This window comes from Oncorhynchus kisutch, linkage group LG2 (assembly GCF_002021735.2).
Source record: "Oncorhynchus kisutch isolate 150728-3 linkage group LG2, Okis_V2, whole genome shotgun sequence".
Lineage (NCBI taxonomy): Eukaryota > Metazoa > Chordata > Actinopteri > Salmoniformes > Salmonidae > Oncorhynchus > Oncorhynchus kisutch.
Window position 1 is genome coordinate 9,999,357 of NC_034175.2, and position 25,808 is coordinate 10,025,164.

The window sequence follows — 25,808 nt, forward strand, 5'->3', positions numbered from 1 at the left end:
ACAACAACCCTAGACATACAAAACCCTAGGCAATACAAAACCCTAGACCTACAACAACCCTAGACATACAAAACCCTAGACATACAAAACCCTAGGCAATACAAAACCCTAGACCTACAACAACCCTAGACATACAAAACCCTAGGCAATACAAAACCCTAGACCTACAACAACCCTAGACATACAAAACCCTAGGCAATACAAAACCCTAGACCTACAACAACCCTAGACATACAAAACCCTAGGCAATACAAAACCCTAGACCTACAACAACCCTAGACATACAAAACCCTAGGCAATACAAAACCCTAGACCTACAACAACCCTAGACATACAAAACCCTAGGCAATACAAAACCCTAGACCTACAACAACCCTAGACATACAAAACCCTAGGCAATACAAAACCCTAGACCTACAACAACCCTAGACATACAAAACCCTAGGCAATACAAAACCCTAGACCTACAACAACCCTAGACATACAAAACCCTAGACATACAAAACCCTAGGCAATACAAAACCCTAGACCTACAACAACCCTAGACATACAAAACCCTAGACATACAAAACCCTAGGCAATACAAAACCCTAGACCTACAACAACCCTAGACATACAAAACCCTAGACATACAAAACCCTAGGCAATACAAAACCCTAGACCTACAACAACCCTAGACATACAAAACCCTAGACATACAAAACCCTAGGCAATACAAAACCCTAGACCTACAACAACCCTAGACATACAAAACCCTAGGCAATACAAAACCCTAGACCTACAACAACCCTAGACATACAAAACCCTAGGCAATACAAAACCCTAGACCTACAACAACCCTAGACATACAAAACCCTAGGCAATACAAAACCCTAGACCTACAACAACCCTAGACATACAAAACCCTAGACATACAAAACCCTAGGCAATACAAAACCCTAGACCTACAACAACCCTAGACATACAAAACCCTAGACATACAAAACCCTAGGCAATACAAAACCCTAGACCTACAACAACCCTAGACATACAAAACCCTAGGCAATACAAAACCCTAGACCTACAACAACCCTAGACATACAAAACCCTAGGCAATACAAAACCCTAGACCTACAACAACCCTAGACATACAAAACCCTAGGCAATACAAAACCCTAGACCTACAACAACCCTAGACATACAAAACCCTAGGCAATACAAAACCCTAGACCTACAACAACCCTAGACATACAAAACCCTAGGCAATACAAAACCCTAGACCTACAACAACCCTAGACATACAAAACCCTAGGCAATACAAAACCCTAGACCTACAACAACCCTAGACATACAAAACCCTAGACATACAAAACCCTAGACCTACAACAACCCTAGACATACAAAACCCTAGGCAATACAAAACCCTAGACCTACAACAACCCTAGACATACAAAACCCTAGACATACAAAACCCTAGGCAATACAAAACCCTAGACCTACAACAACCCTAGACATACAAAACCCTAGGCAATACAAAACCCTAGACCTACAACAACCCTAGACATACAAAACCCTAGGCAATACAAAACCCTAGACCTACAACAACCCTAGACATACAAAACCCTAGGCAATACAAAACCCTAGACCTACAACAACCCTAGACATACAAAACCCTAGGCAATACAAAACCCTAGACCTACAACAACCCTAGACATACAAAACCCTAGGCAATACAAAACCCTAGACCTACAACAACCCTAGACATACAAAACCCTAGGCAATACAAAACCCTAGACCTACAACAACCCTAGACATACAAAACCCTAGGCAATACAAAACCCTAGACCTACAACAACCCTAGACATACAAAACCCTAGACATACAAAACCCTAGGCAATACAAAACCCTAGACCTACAACAACCCTAGACATACAAAACCCTAGGCAATACAAAACCCTAGACCTACAACAACCCTAGACATACAAAACCCTAGGCAATACAAAACCCTAGACCTACAACAACCCTAGACATACAAAACCCTAGACATACAAAACCCTAGACCTACAACAACCCTAGACATACAAAACCCTAGGCAATACAAAACCCTAGACCTACAACAACCCTAGACATACAAAACCCTAGGCAATACAAAACCCTAGACCTACAACAACCCTAGACATACAAAACCCTAGACATACAAAACCCTAGACCTACAACAACCCTAGACATACAAAACCCTAGGCAATACAAAACCCTAGACCTACAACAACCCTAGACATACAAAACCCTAGACATACAAAACCCTAGGCAATACAAAACCCTAGACCTACAACAACCCTAGACATACAAAACCCTAGGCAATACAAAACCCTAGACCTACAACAACCCTAGACATACAAAACCCTAGGCAATACAAAACCCTAGACCTACAACAACCCTAGACATACAAAACCCTAGGCAATACAAAACCCTAGACCTACAACAACCCTAGACATACAAAACCCTAGGCAATACAAAACCCTAGACCTACAACAACCCTAGACATACAAAACCCTAGGCAATACAAAACCCTAGACCTACAACAACCCTAGACATACAAAACCCTAGGCAATACAAAACCCTAGACCTACAACAACCCTAGACATACAAAACCCTAGGCAATACAAAACCCTAGACCTACAACAACCCTAGACATACAAAACCCTAGACATACAAAACCCTAGGCAATACAAAACCCTAGACCTACAACAACCCTAGACATACAAAACCCTAGACATACAAAACCCTAGGCAATACAAAACCCTAGACCTACAACAACCCTAGACATACAAAACCCTAGACATACAAAACCCTAGGCCAATACAAAACCCTAGACCTACAACAACCCTAGACATACAAAACCCTAGACATACAAAACCCTAGGCAATACAAAACCCTAGACCTACAACAACCCTAGACATACAAAACCCTAGGCAATACAAAACCCTAGACCTACAACAACCCTAGACATACAAAACCCTAGGCAATACAAAACCCTAGACCTACAACAACCCTAGACATACAAAACCCTAGGCAATACAAAACCCTAGACCTACAACAACCCTAGACATACAAAACCCTAGACATACAAAACCCTAGGCAATACAAAACCCTAGACCTACAACAACCCTAGACATACAAAACCCTAGACATACAAAACCCTAGGCAATACAAAACCCTAGACCTACAACAACCCTAGACATACAAAACCCTAGGCAATACAAAACCCTAGACCTACAACAACCCTAGACATACAAAACCCTAGGCAATACAAAACCCTAGACCTACAACAACCCTAGACATACAAAACCCTAGGCAATACAAAACCCTAGACCTACAACAACCCTAGACATACAAAACCCTAGGCAATACAAAACCCTAGACCTACAACAACCCTAGACATACAAAACCCTAGGCAATACAAAACCCTAGACCTACAACAACCCTAGACATACAAAACCCTAGGCAATACAAAACCCTAGACCTACAACAACCCTAGACATACAAAACCCTAGACATACAAAACCCTAGACCTACAACAACCCTAGACATACAAAACCCTAGGCAATACAAAACCCTAGACCTACAACAACCCTAGACATACAAAACCCTAGACATACAAAACCCTAGGCAATACAAAACCCTAGACCTACAACAACCCTAGACATACAAAACCCTAGGCAATACAAAACCCTAGACCTACAACAACCCTAGACATACAAAACCCTAGGCAATACAAAACCCTAGACCTACAACAACCCTAGACATACAAAACCCTAGGCAATACAAAACCCTAGACCTACAACAACCCTAGACATACAAAACCCTAGGCAATACAAAACCCTAGACCTACAACAACCCTAGACATACAAAACCCTAGGCAATACAAAACCCTAGACCTACAACAACCCTAGACATACAAAACCCTAGGCAATACAAAACCCTAGACCTACAACAACCCTAGACATACAAAACCCTAGGCAATACAAAACCCTAGACCTACAACAACCCTAGACATACAAAACCCTAGACATACAAAACCCTAGGCAATACAAAACCCTAGACCTACAACAACCCTAGACATACAAAACCCTAGGCAATACAAAACCCTAGACCTACAACAACCCTAGACATACAAAACCCTAGGCAATACAAAACCCTAGACCTACAACAACCCTAGACATACAAAACCCTAGACATACAAAACCCTAGACCTACAACAACCCTAGACATACAAAACCCTAGGCAATACAACACTAAAAAGTTTTTTTTTTTTTATACATTCCATATGTGTTATTTCATAGTTTTGATGTCTTCACTATTATTCTACAATGTAGAAAATAGTCCAAATAAAGAAACAGCCTGGAATCAGTAGGTGTGACTGGTACTGTACAATTCATGACAAGAACTATATATATATATATATCCCATTACCAAAGCAGTTAGGACATTGAAATTCTCAGGCCAATCCACATTTGTTCATCTGGCATTTACAGTACAATAAACCATTAAATATATATATATATATATATATATATATATACATTTGAATCCCTACACAGTGTTCATTCTCTATATATCAGAAAACTTTTCCCACAGTCATTTGTTATTTAAGAAATGAGGTAGTTGCTGAAGTGAGGGTTGGTGTTGCTTCAGCAGAAAGTATAAAACATGGTTAGAGACATCACCTCCAGACTTCTCACAGCATCAGGTAGTACACCATGGCCAGGATCAACAGCCAGAACTGAATCAAATAATGACAAGGGAACGTTAGACTTACAGCAAGAAAGTGCAAGTGTTGTTGGACTTCTGATAATGTCTCTACTGTATGTTGTGGAGTATACAAAAGTGTCCGATAAATCATTTTCGGGTAATAAATCTAGCAACTGGATACATAACTATTTACCAACCTAAGTAGACCAACTGAAAACTCACCATAAACATTAGCACAGCGAAACCATACCAGCTGATAGCCCATGTATATCGACTGAACACAGACTCAATGTGGTTGAAGCAGCCCTGGGTAGAAAGATAGAGGGTATAAACAGGATAGCCTGTGCCAAGGTGGTTCAAGGACAAGCAACAATGTGCTTACTTCAAGTGGGAGGTATAAATGACCCCTAACCACTGATACTGTACAGGGTCAGATATTTTCCATACTGTTATTAGTTACAGTACAGTTATAATTCATGGCAGGTACTGTATAATCAGATCCTAAATCTGTGGTTATGAGCTACTTAAATCTTGAGCCTACAAGTGAGAACCAGAGAATCTCTTAGGTTTTAGGCAATGGGAATGTGTTTTCTCACCTTAGTGAACATGGTGGTGTTCTGGCCGTTCTTGCAGGCCTCCACATTCACCACCTCGTAGTTGTTCTTCCTCTTGCAGCAGTGGGTGGGCCAGGGGTAGTCTGTACCAAACTTCTCCCTGAAGGTGGAGTTGTACTCTATCCAGTCCACTGGGCCATCCGTTCCACAACACTCCACCTGAAATAGGAGAGGAGAGGATGTTGTAGAAACAATACATGGGTGAGGAATATTCTTCAATCAAACAGGAATAGTTTAGTTAGTCAGTGGACAAACTGATGTTGTGACAGACTGAACTCACTTCACTCAAACTGAGCGAGCTACTGTATAAGTATTTGTAGAACGTGCAGCTCTACATTCTTTATCCTAGCTACATCAACATAGCCTGCAGAGGTTGTTTCTGTCTCTGTGCAGCAAACTGATCCCATCCCTTGTCTTTCACACACTATGGGGCTGTCCAAACTGGTTCACCCAGCAGAGACATATCGGGACTCTGGCATCGATGATGGAGAGAGAGGGACATGCTATGTCATGTCAGAGCTGACAACTCATCTGCTACTCCCAAGGATGTGTGCGTGTATGTGAGTGTGTGTGTGTGTGCGTGCGTGCGTGCGTGCGTGCGTGCGTGCGTGTGTGTGTGTGCGTGCGCGCGTGCGTGTGTATGTGTGTGTGTGTGTGTGTGTGTGTTAGTGGAATGTGATACCTTTCCCTAACAGATACTCCACACAATAACATAGGTTTAGTCGGTCTTCGTGCTAGTCATCTGTTTGGAATGTATGGTGTGGCTCTGATTAGTCAGATTATCCTGACAGATTCCTTTGATTTGGTGACCAGTCACCTCTTTCATCACTTTGTTCCATGTCAGTGTGATCCGACTGCCAGAGTCACCATCGGCTGCATAGTACTTCAGCATCTGCTTCTTCACCAGATTACTGTTTCCAACCAGCTACAAACAGCACATAGCAGAGGATGAGAGAAAACAGGAGAATACATTTCAAAGTGGAGTTTCTAGAATGGTGCTGTTCAAGCAATGTGAAGATCTGAAGGTATCCCAAGGTGCCCATTTCCCATGTACTCACATAGTCTCTGTGGGTGACTGCAGTGATACACGAGGCACACTCAAATATGTAGATGATCAACATCAGGATCAGATACTGTCAAAATTCCAAAATAAATATTATCCTTTACTTGAAAAGAACAACAGGGAAAGAGATATAGACATAACATATATTCCACTTGAATTATATATTTTGAATCAGTGTTCAGATGAACAAATGAAGAACTTTGGTGACCAAAGAGATTGTGATGAATTTAGTATCAAAGTCTTACTGTTAGCATTAAGGCACGGCTCTTCTTCGCAGCAGCCAAGATACCAAAGACACACATGCAGAAGAAGGCAAAGCCTGTGAAAATGGCAATCCAGGCCCCGGCAAAGATGTCATCTTTCCCCGACACACCAGATATAGGGTAGAGCTTGAATTGATCTACTGCAACCCAGATGGCTAGAGCACAAAGGGCAAGACCTGCTGCCTATAATAAGGTAATAACATGTATATTAAAAGTTGTTATAACAAATTGTAAACATTATAACAGGATCCTACATTACAATTGAAAGTGTCAATAACCCGTATAGTGTAGTGCTGAAAAGGACCAGAAATCTAATGTACTGTAGTAAACTTCTGGACAACACCATAGATCTACACATCATTTGTCTACTATATGATTATATATGATTAAACAAATACTTTCAAAATACAGCTACTATAGGAATCAAATCAAGTGCAACTCTTGCAGCTCCAAATATATTCCCCAGGATGAGAATGACCATAAGACAGGTGAATCCCTTTCCATCAGCCATGGTAGCAGTCCTTCTGTCAGCTCCTTCTAAACCCACTGCTCCTGAGCAGAGAAGAAGAAGACGAAATAACAGACCCAAGTACAAGTGTTCCTAACAGATCCAAGAGAATGTAGAGTCTGGCTGGATGTAATGTATTGTTGACATGGGAATGTGTCCAGGGAGGGGCTTGATCTTATTCATACTAGCAGCAACAGAAGTGGTCCAACCAGTTAGGCTCAGCAAGAGATTGCATTGTGGTCCTTTTGAATGGAAACACTGAGATATTGACTACAAAATATGACAAAATAAATGAATTCATGATAAACCTAGACTACATCTGGCCCAGACAGAAAGTGAGCAGTTCTGCATGAAGCCATCAATCTTCAGTCTACCCCTAGGCTGTATAATGTTACACCTATAGCAACCGGTATTGAACCATTCGTGACCTTTTTAGGTTACAGCAGTCTCTTAAATTAGCAGGTTTAAAGACTGTTACAGTTAGAGCAATCATCATATCATCTATTTTTTCACACAACAAACATTACCTCCCCTGCAGTGATGTCAGGCCCTGAGCGTCTTTTTCTGTTGACCAAACAGCTGTCGTTCTGTTGTGCCTGCTGTGCTCAGCACCTGTCTCAGCTTGCTGTTAAATGTAGTCTACTTCCATGATGTCATGGGGCATGTCTGCACATGTCTTGATCCCAAGTTCCTAAAAAAAAAAAAATACAAATCTTTGTACAGTATGTTTACATGCATCTTCATTGTTTTGTATGTGTGTACTGTATATTGACTTATTGGGGTGTTTCCAACATTGAATTTATTGTCAACAGGCCTATTTGACATAGCTCAATAATACACTATTCCAGTGGACGGAGTGGCGTTACTATTAATCCTCTGGCAGTCTCTATGGGGGTGCCACAGGGTTCAATTCTCAGGCCGACTCTTTTCTCTGTATATATCAATGATGTTGCTCTTGCTGCGGGCGATTCCCTGATCCAACTCTACGCAGACGACACAATTCTGTATACTTCTGGCCCTTCCTTGGACACTGTGCTATCTTACCTCCAAACGAGCTTCAATGCCATACAACACTCCTTCCGTGGCCTCCAACTGCTCTTAACCGCTAGTAAAACCAAATGCATGCTTTTCAACCGTTCGCTGCCTGCACCAGCATGCCCGACTAGCATCACCACCCTGGATGGTGCCGACCTAGAATATGTGGACATCTATAAGTACCTAGGTGTCTGGCTAGACTGTAAACTCTCCTTCCAGACTCATATCAAACATCTCCAATCTAAAATCTAAAATCAAATCTAGGCTTTCTATTCAAATAAAGCCTCCTTCACTCACGCCGCCAAACTTACCCAAGTAAAACTGACTATCCTACCGATCCTCGACTTCGGCGATGTCATCTACAAAATAGCTTCCAATACTCTACTCAGCAAACTGGATGCAGTTTATCACAGTGCCATCCATTTTGTTACTAAAGCACCTTATACCACCCACCACTGCGATCTGTATGCTCTAGTCGGCTGGTCCTCGCTACATATTCGTCGCCAGACCCACTGGCTCCAGGTCATCTACAAGTCCATGCTAGGTAAAGCTCCGCCTTATCTCAGTTCACTGGTCATGATGGCAACACCCACACGTAGCACGCGCTCCAGCAGGTGTATCTCACTGACCATCCCTAAAGCCAACACCTCATTTGGCCGCCTTTCCTTCCAGTTCTCTGTTGCCTGTGACTGGAACGAATTGCAAAAATCGCTGAAGTTGGAGACTTTTATCTCCCTCACCAACTTTAAACATCTGCTATTTGGGCAGCTAACCGATCGCTGCAGCTGTACATAGTCCATCAGTAAATAGCCCACCCAATTTACCTACCTCATCCCCATACTGTTTTTATGTATTTACTTTTCTGCTCTTTTGCACACCAGTATCTCTACCTGCACATGACCATTTGATAATTTCACTCCAGTGTTAATCTGCTAAATTGTAATTATTCGCCTACCTCCTCATGCCTTTTGCACACAATGTATATAGACTTTTTTCTTTTTCTACTGTGTTATTGACTTGTTTATTGTTTACTCCATGTGTAACTCTGTGTTGTTGTCTGTTCACACTGCTATGCTTTATCTTGGCCAGGTCGCAGTTGTAAATGAGAACTTGTTCACAACTAGCCTACCTGGTTAAATAAAGGTGAAATAAAAATAAAATAAAAAAATAGTAGGTTGAAATGAAAATCAATGAGGACATCTGCTGGGGAGAAGTGCCATTGCTCTTCTTAACTGTTCACACTCAAACAGGATACAGGACAATTTTATTAGGTAGTAGGCTACATTGTTGAGAATGGTGTTTCTCATGAATGGATCATTAAAAACCTCTAGAAAGTCATTTCATTGCACATAGGTCATAATAATGATTTTGTTTGGCTCTACATTACATTTGGCCTATGAAGGAACTCGTAGGTTATTATCTTAAACGTACAGTAAAATAAGTGGCATTTGTAATTGTATTGTAATAATTATGATCTGAATATCAAACAACAAATTGAATCTTGTTTCATACCAAGTAATATTCTTGTCATGTTTTTTTTTCATGATTCATATCAAGTAATATTCATGTCATAAAAGAAGCCAGTTCTTGTGTTTTCCAATAAGTCACCAGTTTGTCTCTCTGTATTCACACACCGTCGTCTTGCTAACAGCAGCCTCTCTAGCTCGTTGTGTTGTCCCGTGGGTCGTGGCCAGCCAGACTACACACACCTTGCTCCAACCTGAAAAAAAATCTATATCCTGGAAGCAGGTTCTGTGGTTTATTTACAATGCAGCATGTGACTGACTTGGTCAACATTGAAGTGAATGGGGTTCAGATGATTTTCCTAAAGAACTTACCACCTCGGCAAACCTCCAGAAGACAAGGATTACTCAATACAAGAGGAAAAAACACTGTAGTGATATTAGCCTTAAAATCAAGTCTGCATATAATTTTATTTTATCTCTGCAAGGTAAGTAGTCTGACATTATTTATGCTTAAGTATTCTCCATCCTCCATCCAACTAAATCAGTATCTCTTTACGTTACAGTAGACGGGATAAAGTGCTGTAATGTAAAATGCAACCCTCAAATCTGATTATTTCTTACTCCATAGTGTTATGTAGTAGGTAGTGTAGTGTAAGCACACAGTTAGGCAACACATTGACAGGATACACTTCCAAACTCCATTCCCCCAGGAGGCAGCAGGTGCTGTCAATGAAGGTGATAGTCAGTTCAGTAGGTGTCAAGAATGGAACATAAAGTTGGATGCCAACCGCCACAAAAGTATTGTTGGTGGTGGTGGTAATGCTAGATTAAAAAACATGAGCTGGTGCACACCCAGAGGTGCTGACTAATGGCGAATAAACTATAAACTATCCAAATAAAGAAAGTCACACACAAATTGCTGTGAGTTTATATATGGAGTGTGCAAATACCCATTAAATTACTGGGAGTTTATGTATGGAGTGTGCAAATACCCATTAAATTGCTGTGAGTTTATATATGGAGTGTGCAAATACCCATTAAATTGCTGTGAGTTTATATATGGAGTGTGCAAATACCCATTAAATTACTGGGAGTTTATGTATGGAGTGTGCAAATACCCATTAAATTACTGGGAGTTTATGTATGGAGTGTGCAAATACCCATTAAATTACTGGGAGTTTATGTATGGAGTGTGCGACTTTCTTTATTTTGATAGTTTATGTTGGTGGTAATGCAACCGCCGTTAAACCTCATTGAAGAAGAAGAAGAATATGAAGAAGGTGATCGTCAGTCAGTATCCCAGCTAGCAAACCATAAAGGCTGTGGGTTTTGTTTGTTTTTAGCCTTTAGTTTGGGCATGCCTTTGGTATTTTTCCTTTTGGTACATATTTATGTTTAGTCACCAACTGAAAAAATATATAATACGCTTGGACTGGCTGACCAAGAGGTCAAGAGCCTAGGACCCCTAGACAGAGAGAGTGCAACAATATTCATAGGCTAGTTATTGGTTTTGTAACAAGAGCATCTTGTACAATATCAAGTCTTAGGAACACATAATTGTGACAAATAACTTTATACTCATTTGTTTTTTCACAGGGAGATGAACTGAACTCATGATGACTGGGAAACTGAGTGAAGAAATGGTGGAGCTGCTGCTTGCACCATGGCGTTCGTCTCCACGGGCGACGGGACTGGAGGGCAGGCTGGTGGCGGCGTTGGAACTGTATGACCACTTCCCTTTAGATGTGGCTGTTACTGGGGGAACCCAGGAGGCCAACACTCAACTGGCCAGAGCACTGTGTGGGTTAGGAAATGAGGAGGAGGAGGAGGAAGAGGAGGAGGAGAAAAGTGAGGATGAGGAAGCTAGTGATGATGATGAAATTGAGATTTCGGGGACTCTGACTAAAGTGTTTGAGAGAGAAGGAAAAGGACAGGTTAAGGAAAGTGAGCAGGACGACAACAAGAGAGATGACCCTCCCACTGAGAACCAACCGATCGTCCTGCACCCCAAATCACCAATGATCCTGCACCCTAAAATCCCCAACATTCGGATTTGGACAATTCCAAGCCTCGATGGCCAAAACCACCCTATTGAACACTTCGATGTGTTGGTGGTCCTCACCTCAGTGCATCACCAGGACAAACTCCCAGGGCCTATCATGGAGCTCCGCGACAGGGACCAACCGCTGTTCTTAGTCAGAGCTGAACAGGAGTGGGACCTGGTCCAGGAGAAGCTCACAGGACCCTGTAAGACCTGTGCCTGGGAGAGAATGAGAGCCCGTCAGATGGAGATTGAGAGGAAGAGGCTGGCAGCCACAGCTGGAGATGCTGAAGTCCCAGAGGATGTGAAGCAAACGTTACTAGAGTTAAGCGAAATTGGAGCGACCATGACTACAGCTCTGCCTGAGCTGAGAAAGAAAGCATTCTGTCAGTTCATGGTGGATGTTTTCAGAGAAAACAGAGTTCCAAAACTGCTGAGGAATGACGAACAGTGAGTGTGTGTTTAGTCTCATGTTATGGTTAATTGTGCAAACAGTGTGTGTACAGATAATTCATATTAATGAAGCTACATGGCAATTTTCCAGATTCAGAGTAAATAATCAAGTTTGTACCTTGAGGAGATACTGTAAAACAAACCATAATTATTATTTTTTACCCAAATCACACTTCTTTGTATCATTGCATCCTTTTGCTCGTATCCTTCCCTGCAGGTCTCTGCTGTCAGCTGGACTGAGAATGGATAAGGTGCGTCCGGGGGACATTGATTGGAATGGACACCTGTTCGAGTCCAGAGATCTGACCAACCCCCCATCCAGACTTCTCTCCGCCCTCACGGCCTTGGAGCACCTCCGACTGGACCTGGGGGTCCTGGGGCAGACAGGTTGCGGAAGCTCCAGCCTAGTCAACTCCCTCCTGGGCTTGAAGAACCAGGACGAGAGGGCGTCTCCCACTGGAGTCACTGAAACCACCATGGAGGCTCTGGGGTTCCCACACCCTGAGCTGCCTAATGTCTGGCTGTGGGATCTACCAGGCATGGGCAGGGTGGGGGAACTGGCTCCCTCATCGACCAAGACAGATCAGAAGGCTCTTTCATCTTCTCCGCAACCTCCATCTCCATTCCCTCCGATGTCGCTGACTCCTCTGCACCCACTATGTGATGTCTACATCCTGGTTTCGCCTCTCAGGCTTAGCCAGGTCTGTGTCCAGCTGCTGCAGAGTCTGTCAGCTCAGGGGAGGATGTGCTACCTGGTCCTCTCCAAGGCTGACCTAATGGGGGAAGGAGCTGTTGAAGAGGTTAGAAGGTGGAGTGAGGAGGCCCTAGGTCGACTAGGCCTCAAACATACCACTTTCCTGGTGTCAGCTCTCCACCCAGGGGAGCTGGACTTCCCCAGGCTGCAGGAGCTGTTATGTAGTGCACTGGCTTCCCACAGAAAGGCTGCCCTTGTTCACTATGTTGTAGAACTTTTGGAATCAGAGGTGTGGGGGGGAAAGGACCAGGCAGACCCTTGTAAGCTTCAGTGACATGTAATTTCAACAAACTGTATTTGTTTTGTTTTATTTAACCTTTAATTAACTAGCTATATAGCTAGGTACATTCTTTTTTTTTTATCAGAGGCTCTGGATAATCTGAATGACTGGGTCCATGTTCTATATTAAAATCTAAATCAAATCTAAGTTTATTGGTAGTGTACATGAATTTAAAATTGAATCAAATTGTATTTATCACATATGCTAAATACAACCTTACAGTGAAATGCTTACTTACAAGATTTGCAGGTGTTATGGCAGGTGTTGCAAAACACTTATGTTACTATCTCCAACAGTGCAGTAGAATGTCTCACAAATACAATACAAATGTACAAATAATCATTGTATGGTAAAGTTGTATCCAGTTTATGAAGTTATGGGTCATTGTGGTTTTAAGCAAATAAAAATAAATACATGAAATACAATTACCGGTATTCAAATGAGTCATTGTATTTATGGACGGTTATGAACTCCACATAGCAATAAAAGAAAGCAGCCATGTTGTAAGTGCTTTCCCATACACTAGATGGCAGCCATACAGAAAACAGAAAGAACAAGCAAAGGATTTCCAGCAAAAAAGACGAAATCGGTGATTGTAATTGGTTGTTCAAAGCAGCGACGAAGTTCTCTGTCATCAACGTTATGTCACGGAGGTTCATATGAGTCGTGACTCCAACTTTAGACCGCAAAAGGTAAATTCTAGACATTTCTACATTTATTCCAATAAGCATATCGATATGTCTGTTTACCTCTCGTGAAGTTGTGCCTTCCATTGCAACGTATGCTACACTTTTTCCCCAGTTGTGTTGCTTGCTAACTGGCTAACAACGTTTACGTTTATTTTGAATGCATTGGATAACACCTGACAACAGGTTTTGTGAGCGAAGACTCCTTCAAAACAACTAACGTTACTTTGTTGAATTAGATATATTGCCGGTGTATTGTCTATTTACAGTAAAACTGCACACAACCGAATGACTGCCTTTGGCCCCTAGTGTAATTTGGCATCATGCCTTTGCACGTTCACTGGCCTTACTTATCAAACTAGATAAATAGCTAGCAAATCAAACTTTGTCACATACGCCGAATACAAGTGTAGACCTTACCGTGAAATGCTTACTTACAAGCCCTTAACCAACAGTGCAGTTCAAGAAGAGTTCAAAAAAAGATTTACCAAATAAACTAAAGTAAAACATTATTTTAAAAAGTGTTCACAATAAAAATATAATCTTCAAGTTAGCTGTATTTAGGCTATTGCTGTATCCAGCTACTGCTAGACATATGCTCAACTGTTTCCCGGGTGAAAACTGTCACTGACTGTACAAGAAAGTATTTATTTCAATAGTACATTTCTCTTGTCTCTCTGAGTCTCCAGACAGCAGATTAAAAGGGACTGTCATTATGTCATCTTATCAGGGGCCACCACCCAGACCCAACCCTCCTTCTCCACTCAGATTAGTGGGAGACATGGGCTACAACTCTGTCAGTCATCTGTTTGATGAGTGAGAGACACTGTCATATTGTTTTAGTAACGGGCCCTTGTAGCTAACTAAACTCAACTCCGTGGTGAAGGAAGTTTCTGATTATCTCCACCAATGGAGTTGAGCAGGGACCAGGCTTTGTGGAAGTCAGTCACTGACTACATCGATTCTGCCCAAAATTTTAATTCTGAAACACTTACCTTGTACCTATGTTTGTCCTCTGTAGTTGGGTGCCTTTGTCCATACTTTTTACCAAAACGTTTGTCAAATACAACCACTGACCATTTCCAAATTTTCTATTGTTCAAAGATTGCTCTAAAACGTACATTATCCTGCCTAATCTGAGATTCAATTGGCACATGACATACCATTTTAGAGCAACAGAAAATAGGAAACGGTTGGTGGTTGTATTTAATGAACGTTTTATTAAAATGTATGGATTTCAGCGAACAGGCACAGAACTACAGAGGACAAACATGGGTACAAGGTAAGTGTAATTTTATTGACCTTGAGAAGTATTGACCTTGAGCAAATCGATGTAGTCATAGCTGAATTCCACAAATCCTTGTCACTGCATCACCCTGTGGGGAAGCTCATCTTCAAAAACACTTCCTCATGGGGTCAAGTAGGCTTGGCCAGGCCACTTGACAGTTACCGGTCTGATAATGTGCAGCTGTCCTTGTTTCCCCCCTCGTTAACCAAAGCCAAGCTTGGTCCCTTCACCGAAGTTTCTACTAACATGACTTGGCTTGCTCAGTTGCTCTTAATGCCATTTGTCTGGTACAGAATAGACACTACAGCCCTGTTCTGTCCCATTGCACAGAGCTGGGCATCGTAGGGCTGAATGCAGAAGACAGTGGCTGTCCTGGGAGGGGGGATCGGGGGCCTGTCAGCCTGCTTCCACCTCAGCAAGAGCCACCAGGTCTCCAAGGTAAATATCATTACCACAACTATCTCCACATATGCTGCATGCAGGTAGACTACATCTCTACTGTAAGGCCAAACATACTGTAATTAATCTGTTATTACACTATTATGAGATGCCCACTAGGCCCTGCACAGATACAACATTGTCTGTCTGTGTAGATAGTGCTGCTGGAGAGGGCTGGACGGTTCGGAGGCTGGCTAAGCTCAACTCGTAGGGAGGATGGAGCTGTGTTTGAACATGGACCCAGAGGGATTCGACCTGCAGGAGCCGTGGGACGAAACACACTCAACATGGTAGGCACTGTGAAGTGTGTGTGTGAGGGAGTGAGTGAGAGAGTAGGTAAAAATCGAAGTCTGTTTTCTACAGGTGGAAGAGTTGGGGCTGGAGAGCGAGGTCCTCCCAGTCACCTATGATCACGTGGCCTCTAAGAACCGTTACCTCTACGTGGGAGGCCAGCTACACAAGATGCCTTCTGGCTTAGGGTAAGGGGGGGTAAGGATGAGTGATAAAATAGTACCATGTTAGACACAAACAGCTATGTTCATGCATTCACAACATGGTGAAATGAATCAACTGTAGGTAGTCAGTCACCCTCTGTCCCTCTCTCTCCCTCAATCCAGTGGAGTAGTGCGTACAGTCCCTCCGTTCTCTCGTCCTCTGGTCCAGAGCGTACTGAAGGAGATACTGATCAGCAGAGGAAAGGAGGAGGATGAGTCTGTTCATTCCTTCGTGTCGAGAAGGCTGGGCACTGAGGTGTGATGGTGTTAAAAAAAAGACACTAAATTATGTCCACACAACTTCCACATCAGTTCAGAGTGACAGTATGCTCCCCTTCCCTCTGCAGCTTGCAGACATTGCCATCGACAGCCTGTGCAGGGGAGTGTTTGCAGGGGACTGCAGGAAGCTGAGTGTGCGCTCTTGTCTCCCGCCACTCTACAACGCAGAGAAGGCCAGAGGTTCCATCGTCCTGGGGATGTTGCTGGGCTCAGGTGAGAGAGAGTCTGCCACCACACCGAAGCTACATAGGAATTCTGAGAGTCTAAAAGGTCCCCATAACAGTCCTATTGCTGACCTGTCTAAATGAGTAGATGAATAACAAGTGTGACTGTCACCCCAGGCCCTGAACCAGACGTACCCCCCTCTACTCTGGCCAAGAGGGCCGCTCAGGAGAACTGGGCCCAGTGGTCACTGAAGAGGGGCTTACAGAACCTTCCAGAAGCCCTGGAGGAGAGGATGAGGAATGGGGGACGTGTAGAGGTGCACAAAGACACCCCTGTGATGGGGCTGAGTACTAATGGCACCGGCTGGGAGGTGAGACAGCTGGAGACCTGGGGGTTGGGACACATGTATGTGTACTGCCATTGCACTGGAGTTGTGGTGGTACAGTGGGGCAAAAAATATATATATTTAGTCAGCCACCAATTGTGCAAGTTCTCCCACTTCAAAAGATGAGAGAGGCCTGTAATTTTCATCATAGACTTCAACACTTCAACTATGACAGACAAAATTAGGAGAAAAAAATCCAGAAAATCACATTGTAGGATTTTTTATGAATTTATTTACAAATTATGGTGGAAAATAAGTATTTGGTCACCTACAAACAAGCAAGATTTCTGGCTCTCACAGACCTGTAACTTCTTCTTTAAGAGGCTCCTCTGTCCTCCACTCGTTACCTGTATTAACGGCACCTGTTTGAACTTGTTATCAGTATAAAAGACACCTGTCCACAACCTCAAACAGTCACACTCCAAACTCCACTATGGCCAAGACCATAGAGCTGTCAAAGGACACCAGAAAAAAAATTGTAGACCTGCACCAGGCTGGGAAGACTGAATCTGCAACAGGTAAGCAGCTTGGTTTGAAGAAATCAACTGTGGGAGCAATTATTAGGAAATGGAAGACATACAAGACCACTGATCATCTCCCTCGATCTGGGGCTCCACGCAAGATCTCACCCCGTGGGGTCAAAATGATCACAAGAACAGTGAGCAAAAATCCCAGAACCACACGGGGGGACCTAGTGAATGACCTGCAGAGAGCTGGGACCAAAGTAACAAAGCCTACCATCAGTAACACACTACGCCGCCAGGGACTCAAATCCTGCAGTGCCAGATGTGTCCCCCTGCTTAAGCCAGTACATGTCCAGGCCTGTCTGAAGTTTGCTAGAGAGCATTTGGATGATCCAGAAGAAGATTGGGAGAATGTCATATGGTCAGATGAAACCAAAATATAACTTTTTGGTAAAAACTCAACTCGTCGTGTTTGGAGGACAAAGAATGCTGAGTTGCATCCAAAGAACACCATACCTACTGTGAAGCATGGGGGTGGAAACATCATGCTTTGGGGCTGTTTTTCTGCAAAGGGACCAGGACGACTGATCCGTGTAAAGGAAAGAATGAATGGGGCCATGTATCGTGAGATTTTGAGTGAAAACCTTCCATCAGCAAGGGCATTGAAGATGAAACGTGGCTGGGTCTTTCAGCATGACAATGATCCCAAACACACCGCCCGGGCAATGAAGGAGTGGCTTCGTAAGAAGCATTTCAAGGTCCTGGAGTGGCCTAGCCAGTCTCCAGATCTCAACCCCATAGAAAATCTTTGGAGGGAGTTGAAAGTCCGTTTTGCCCAGCAACAGCCCCAAAACATCAAAACATCACTGCTCTAGAGGAGATCTGCATGGAGGAATGGGCCAAAATACCAGCAACAGTGTGTGAAAACCTTGAAAGACTTACAGAAAACTTTTGACCTGTCATTGCCAACAAAGGGTATATAACAAAGTATTGAGAAACTTTTTTTATTGACCAAATACTTATTTTCCACCATAATTTGCAAATAAATTCATTAAAAATCCTACAATGTGATTTTCTGGATTTCTTTTCTCATTTTGTCTGTCAAAGTTGAAGTGTACCTATGATGAAAATTTACAGGCCTCTCATCTTTTTAAGTGGGAGAACTTGCACAATTGGTGGCTGACTAAATACTTTTTTTGCCCCACTGTATATGCATTTTTAAGTTGTTTATTAAATTGAGTAAATTAATCAACTGATGTCTGTGGAATTAATTTTTTAACAAAGATTCAACTGGAGGTCGGCACCATCAAAGCTGATCATATCATTTCTGCTCTACCCGCAAAAGGTAAATGAACTTTTACTAAACTTGACCTCTGAACCTACATATTTTAACTTCAAACAGTGATTCTAAATTCAGTCCCTGCCATTCTGCCTGTGGACCTGGAAGCCTGTGTGGTGTTGGTCTTCAGTTGTGAGTGTGTGTTGTTTTAGCTCTGGCCTCAGCACTGCCCTCTGCTGCACAGCCCCTGTCACAGCAGCTACTGGAGATCGCCACAGTGACCGTTGCCGTGGTAAACCTGGAGTACGAGGGTTCCGTCCTGCCTGTCACTGTGAGAACACTCAATGAGAATGAAGCAATTTGTTTTAGAAGATTCTCTGTTATTTTGTATGGGTATGCGTGTGTTTCAGAATGTGTGTGTATCTAATATGAGTGTTGTCTTGTGTGGCCTCAGGGCTTTGGCCACCTGGTGCCATCCTCAGAAGACAGAGGTCTCCTAGGAGTGGTCTATGACTCTGTGCCCTTCCCCCAGCACAACCGCACTGGAGGACACACCACCAGACTAACAGTAAGAGACACACAATATATATGTACTATATTCTCTCTCATACACAAACAATTACATAATGTGTGTGTTATAGGCCTTTCCTATGTTAATAATGCACAGCATGGCAGGGACCAACCTTCCATGTATAAACCAAAGTGGAACCCATCAAGATATACAGGATTACGCTCAGCGTAAATTATTTATGCTTTAGACGTGAGGATGACAGATCCCCATGTCCCTTACACAGTCCAGCCCCATCCTCATTTAGGCTTATTGGGTCATGTCACAGGGAGTTTGTGGAGGGAGTTTCTGTTTGGAATACCCTGGTGTGGAAGACGTACTGTATAACTAACTGCAAATAGCCTCTGGTGCCATGTGACTTGACTTCTACAGCATATGTCACTCCATTATTGATGTTCCTCCTCACCTTCTTAAGACATTATTTGTTTACTGGGCAGATGCCTGTTTCTCTAGACACGTCAGTTTATGCAAACAGACAAGCTGCTGGCCAAGGCAAATATGGTGCAGCCATCCGTGGGACTTCAACTCAGTAGCCCTGAACAAGGCTGTTGTTGGAATGTAGTTCCATTTCTTCACTGATGGTCTTATAGGTCCTTTAGGACAAAGGATGTTTGATGATTCATTTATCATTAAGCTGGCTGGCAGGCAGACAGACAGTTTTCTAAATCAGGGTTTCCCAAACCCAGTCCTGGGGCCTTCCCTGGGTGTACGCTTTGGTTTTTGCCCTAGCAGTACACAGCTGATTAAAATAACCAACTCATCATCAAGCTTTGATGATTTTAATCCGCTGTGTGTGTACTGTCTGTGTTCCCTAGGTGATGATGGGCGGGGCCTGGTTCCAGGAAGTGTTTGGGAATCCAGAGAAAGTGACTGAGCAGCTCCTCCTGGATAGGGCTACCCAGGCCGTGACATCACACCTGGGCGTTACCACACCACCTATCTGGAGCATCGTTGCATTACTCAAGGTAAGGTGTGTGGTGTGTGTGTGTGTGTGTGTTTGTTTCAAGAGACTTGAATCAAAGGCCTCTTCTTGTTCAATTTCATTCATTAACCACTATGTGTCACCAGAGGTCCTCATTGGGCCCTGGATTCAGTTAGTATTCGAAGCATCCACCGATGTATTCAGTTGAGCTCCACTATGTCATAACTTAGCCCTGTGCCAGGGGAGCAAGACTGGAGCAAACAGATCAACAAGCTTGTTGATGATCACTATCTCACCAGATAGATGGCTCCTCTCTGTTTCTGTATTGGTCTTTCTCCCTCTTTCCTTCTATGGAACTAGATAGGCAGGATGGAGAGAGGTACTGGGATGTTAGATCCTCTTCCCCTACTCCTACACACACCTTCACAGACACGCACTACCCCAAGTCAGCTACATCAGTATTCATAGTGCTGCGTCTCCCTGATTCTAGCTCAAATCCAGATGTTTCCCTTGCACCAAGTCATTCCCCCTGTTGTATGCTCAGATGGTCTTGTAATTTATTTCATCAGCACCAACAAATCCTTTTCCATTTGTGTTATCTCTCTGCGCTCCCATGTCAACCAACAACCAAGCAGCAGAGATAGCAGGAAGTTTTGAGCAAGACAAAGAGTTGAATTTGAATGGTATGGTCTGTATAGATGGACGACACGCGATAATCACTTCCGAACTGACACTGTAGAGGAACAAATGTCCTATTTTAAAAAAATGTGTTGACAGGATGGATTCCTCTTTCACTGCTATCTTCCATAAATGTGTTCTGAGTGCCTGCTTTCCTGTCCAGTCACTCTTAGTTTTAACGTCCTCCACCATTTGTCGTCTGGTTCCAGGTCTGTATGTGCTTAGCCAACTCCTTGGCATTACGATGATAGTTAAGCGACGGCTTTAGCTCATACAGGTCTGGGTTCAGGACAGCTAATATAATTGTTGTCCTAATCTTTAATTTATCTTCTCTAGGACTGCATTCCTCAATATTATCTTGGACACTGGAAACGACTTGGTAAGATGAGGACAGACTTCATTTAATAGATTTGACTTTTGCTTTTGTACTGGGTATCTTTGATCTCTGTGCCCTGTATCGAAAAATAGGTTTAGTTTTTTTAATATACCTATCTACTGTGAATATCTGTTGATTTGGGCTTGGTTTTTCTATCAACAGAAAATATGAGACAGTACATCAGAGACCACAATCTACCCCTTAGTCTGGCTGGGTCCTCTTATGATGGCGTCTCGGTCAATGATGTCATCTTCAGTGGACGGATGGCAGCAGAGGGCCTTGTGGGAAAAGTCTAACCAGACGTTCAGGTTCCAACCATGGATATAAGCTTATATTGTTAAGATTTTTTTTCCCCAATCGCATTGCGTTCTACATTTAGTTTTGCTTTTACACAACTGTATCACAACCGGCCATGATTGGGAGTCCCATAGGGCGGCGCACAATTGGCCCAGCGTCGTCCGGGTTTGGCCGTCATTGTAAATAAGAATTTGTTCTTAACTGACTTGCCTAGTTAAATAAAAATACTAATAAAATGTACATACAACTTACTAGTCACCCTCTGCATTTAAGCCCTCTGCAAAGGGATGTCATTTTCACGCAATATCCTTGATTTATAAGCAGCATATTTATGAAGTTTTCCATTTCTCTCATTTCGACAAAGTACAGCTTGAACCTCGAGATGATTCTATCAGAAACAATACTCTGTCTGAGACATCACCACTAGCCTGGAAATCACAGGTAACCCACAGAACCGTTCTCGTTCTAATAGAATATTGTTTTTGAAATAAAGGGCTGAATGAAGTCATATGTAGTCACTACGTAAAAGGGAACCACAATCTGAACTGTTTTAGGGTGATCTGTCCCCATAAGCTTACTTCAAGGATTTAATTTTCAGAATGTAGAGGTAACATTTTAAATTCAGGATGAGATTTCATCTTTTAGTTATGGTGCCTTTTTGCTAACAGAAATCACCACCCCTTCATGAATGTACAGGCATATTTGATGTGGGAGACATGTAAATGATGTGATAATCAGTGGTGTGTATATCCCTACTCTAACTACTTTGCAGCCATCTATTTTTTACCCTATCCTCTGAATATAGCAGACAAAAATCTATTATTAATATTATGGTAAAGTATGTGCGCTGATGTTTCATCACCATGGTAACAGAACCACACATACTGATGTGATGATCTCCATATGGTGATCTATCATGTATTTGGAATCTAATTAAGATAATGGAAACTTAATTTATAGAGTGCACGTACAGTGGCAAGTGGATGGCTTGATAATGTATTTTTATACACATTTGTTAAATGAAACATTATTTGGAGAATGTTGCAGAGCAATAAATATGATGCTTTATCATCGTGTTGTCTATGTCATGGACTGTCTTAGTGAAGGTCAAAGTGTTTGTTTAAAAAAATAAATAAAAAAACGTTTTTTTTTTTACTTGCTTCAGGTCCTTTTCAACTGACATTGATTACCAATATATTTTACTGCCCAGAGTCAGAGGAATGATCCTGCAGAGAAACAGCTTTACAACAGTGAGCTGATGACAGATTTAGGCCACAAGTCACTTCCCTATGTGATCTACTTCACAGAATGAAATAAGAAAGCAACTTGAGGCCTTGAAAGTCAGTCGCATAAACGAGAGAGCAAGCAGGAGAGAGAGAGAGAGCTTTTCTCACTGCTGCCTCTCCTTAAAGCTATTTTACAGACAGTTTAGACGCCATAAGAGTCGAACTGAATAGAAATTAAGAGCGGCCTGGCACGGTGAAGAGCTTTGCTTGACATACCAATTGGTTTTATACAACCGCTCTCAACACTGGAGCAGACTTCCTCGTTGGTTTGGGGTCGAATTCAGGCATAACAGTGGCCTCTCACAGAAGTCCTCCACCTGCGAATCCAAGACCATTATTTTTTCCCTTTGTGGGTGTGGTTCTAAACTATTGGGAAGTCGGAAATCTCTGACTTCCGACTTCAGTGCGTTCAAGACAATTGTGAACCCCCCCGTCTTTCTAGAACTCCCGACATTCCGACCCGAAGATCACTAACGTCATGATTTGACCTCGTTTTTTAAATTGAGTTCTCACCTTTCGATCTTTCTCACCAAGGCCAATCACATCGCACCGAATGTGGATCTAGCGTTCGTCTGCCGATCGTTAAGCGCGCTGTAGACCCCTGAATGCTGACATTTTTCACGCGATTCTATGTATAAAAATCGGTGCTCAAATTACATTCTGAGGTGCTAAGTACTCTCGGACAGCAAACGCTATTGTTGTGTCTAGGCTGATGCCCCCAATGAATCAGTATTTATTGTACTCAAGTCATTATTCTTCCAATTCTATTTTGATGAACAACAATGATATATGAGTGTTCTTCCTGTAGCAGTAATAATGCATTTTAATAATGCCATTTAAATTATTGTATTTGATGATTATTGATAATTGGGTGATGGAAGGCCTTTGCTGCTATAACAGCCAAACTCTTCTGGGAAGGCTTTCCACTAGATGTTGAAACATTGCTGCGGGGACTTGATTCCATTCATCCTCAAGAGCATTAGTGAGGTCGGGTACTGCTGTTGGCGATTAGGCTTGGCTCGCAGTTGGCGTTCCAATTCATCCCAAAGGTGTTCCATGGAGTTTAGGTCAGGGCTCTGTGCAGGTCAGTCAAGTTCTTCCTCAGCGATCATGACAAACCATTTCCATCTGGACCTCGCTCTGGGCATGAGGGCATTGTCATGCAACAAAATTGGAACCACAGAATCGTCTAGAATGTCATTGTATGCTGTAGCGTTAAGATTTATCTTCACTGGAACTAAGGGGCCTAGCCCGAACTGTGAAAAACAGCCCTAGACCATTATTCCTCCTCCACGAAACTTTACAGTTGGCACTGCATTGGGGCAGGTAGCTTCCAGAGGCAGTTTGAAACTCGATAGTGAGTGTTGCAACCAAGGACAGACGATTTTTACGAGCTTCAGCACTCGGGGGTCGCGTTCTGTGAGCTTGTGTAGCTTACCACTTTGCAGCTGAGACGACGTTGCACCTAGACGTTTCCACTTCACAAGAACAGCATTTACAGTTGACCGGGGCAGCTCTAGTAGGGCAGAAATTTGATGAACTGACGTGTTGGAAAGGTGGCATCCTGTTGTATGACGGTGCCACGTTGAAAGTCACTGAGCTCTTCGGTAAGGTCATTCTTCTGCCAGTGTTTGTCTATGGAGATCACATGGCTGTGTGCTCAATTTTATACACCTGTCATACCCAAATTTACTCATTTGAAGGGATGTCCACATACTTGTGTGTGTGTATATATACAGTTGAAGTCAGAAGTTTACATACACCGTAGCCAAATAGATTTAAACTCATTTTTTCACAATTCCTGACATTTAATCATAGTACAAATTCCCTGTCTTAGGTCAGTTAGGATCACCACTTTATTTTAAGAATGTGAAATGTCAGAATAATAGTAGAGAATGATTTATTTCAGCTTTTATTTCTTTCAACACATTCCCAGTGGATCAGAAGTTTACATACACTCAATTAGTATTTGGTAGCATTGCCTTTCAATTGTTTAACTTGGGTGAAACGTTTCTGGTAGCCTTCCACAAGCTTCCCACAATAAGTTGTGTGAATTTTGTCCCATTGATCCTGACAGAGCTGGTGTAACTGAGTCAGGTTTGTAGGCCTTCTTGCTTGCACACACTTTTTCAGTTCTGCCCACATATTTTCTATAGGATTGAGGTCAGGGCTTTGTGATGTCCACTCCAATACATTGACTTTGTTGTCCTTAAGCCATTTTGCCACAACTTTGAAAGTATGCTTGGGGTCATTGTCCATTTAGAAGACCCATTTGCAACCAAACTTTAAACTGATGTCTTGAGATGTTGCTTCAATATATCCATATAATCTTCCTCCCTCATGATGCCATCTATTTTGTAAAGTGCACCAGTCCCTCCAGCAGAAAAGCACACCCACAACATGATGCTGAAACCTCCGTGCTTTACGGTTGGGATGATGTTCTTCGACTTGGAAGCCTCTCCCTTTTTCCTCCAAACATAACGATGGTCATTATGGCCAAACAGTTCCATTTTTTTTCATCAGACCAGAGGACATTTCTCCAAAAAGTACGATCTTTGTCCCATGTGCAGTTGCAAACCATAGTCTGTTTTTTTATGGCGGTTTTGGAACAGTGGCTTCTCCCTTGCTGAGCGGCCTTTCAGGTTATGTCAATATAGGACTCGTTTTACTGTGGCTATAGATACTTTTGTACCTTTTTCCTCCAGCATCTTCACAAGGTCCTTTGTTGTTGTTGTTCGGGATTGATTTGCAGTTTTCGCACCAAAGTACGTTCATCTCGAGGAGACAGAATGCATCTCCTTCCTGAGCGGTATGGCGGCTGTGTGGTCCCATGGTGTTTATACTTGCGTGCTATTGTTTGTACAGATGAACGTGGTACCTTCAGGCGTTTGGAAATTGCTCCTAAGGATTAACCAGATTTGTGGAGGTCTACAAAAAAAATTCTGAGGTGTTGGCTGAATTCTTTTGATGTTCCTATGATGTCAAGCAAAGAGGC

General features: G+C 42.6%; 3 protein-coding genes across 3 annotated transcripts; 2 read left to right on the forward strand and 1 right to left on the reverse strand.

The window, feature by feature from the left end:
- Positions 1–4,277: 4,277 nt before the first annotated feature.
- On the reverse strand, positions 4,278–7,632 carry LOC109901636 (uroplakin-1a-like). Its single transcript, XM_031787150.1, has 7 exons — positions 7,150–7,632; positions 6,654–6,854; positions 6,404–6,478; positions 6,163–6,270; positions 5,328–5,504; positions 4,954–5,037; positions 4,278–4,762 (listed from the first exon to the last, which is right to left on the reverse strand). The coding sequence occupies exons 1-7, from the start codon at positions 7,180–7,182 to the stop codon at positions 4,718–4,720; spliced, it is 723 nt and encodes a 240-aa protein (XP_031643010.1). The 5' UTR covers positions 7,183–7,632; the 3' UTR covers positions 4,278–4,717.
- Positions 7,633–10,039: 2,407 nt separating this feature from the next.
- LOC109900983 (uncharacterized) lies at positions 10,040–13,636 on the forward strand. The gene is made up of 3 exons (XM_020496937.2): positions 10,040–10,165; positions 11,277–12,171; positions 12,392–13,636. Exons 2-3 carry the CDS (start codon positions 11,294–11,296, stop codon positions 13,200–13,202), a joined length of 1,689 nt encoding a protein of 562 aa, XP_020352526.1. The 5' UTR covers positions 10,040–10,165; positions 11,277–11,293; the 3' UTR covers positions 13,203–13,636.
- A 134-nt stretch (positions 13,637–13,770) lies between these two features.
- On the forward strand, positions 13,771–22,680 carry ppox (protoporphyrinogen oxidase). Its single transcript, XM_020505346.2, has 13 exons — positions 13,771–13,900; positions 15,513–15,620; positions 15,776–15,910; positions 15,984–16,099; positions 16,238–16,370; positions 16,462–16,606; positions 16,735–16,928; positions 18,692–18,752; positions 18,899–19,017; positions 19,141–19,254; positions 20,070–20,219; positions 21,191–21,233; positions 21,393–22,680. The coding sequence occupies exons 2-13, from the start codon at positions 15,534–15,536 to the stop codon at positions 21,524–21,526; spliced, it is 1,431 nt and encodes a 476-aa protein (XP_020360935.1). The 5' UTR covers positions 13,771–13,900; positions 15,513–15,533; the 3' UTR covers positions 21,527–22,680.
- The last annotated feature ends 3,128 nt before the right edge of the window (positions 22,681–25,808 follow it).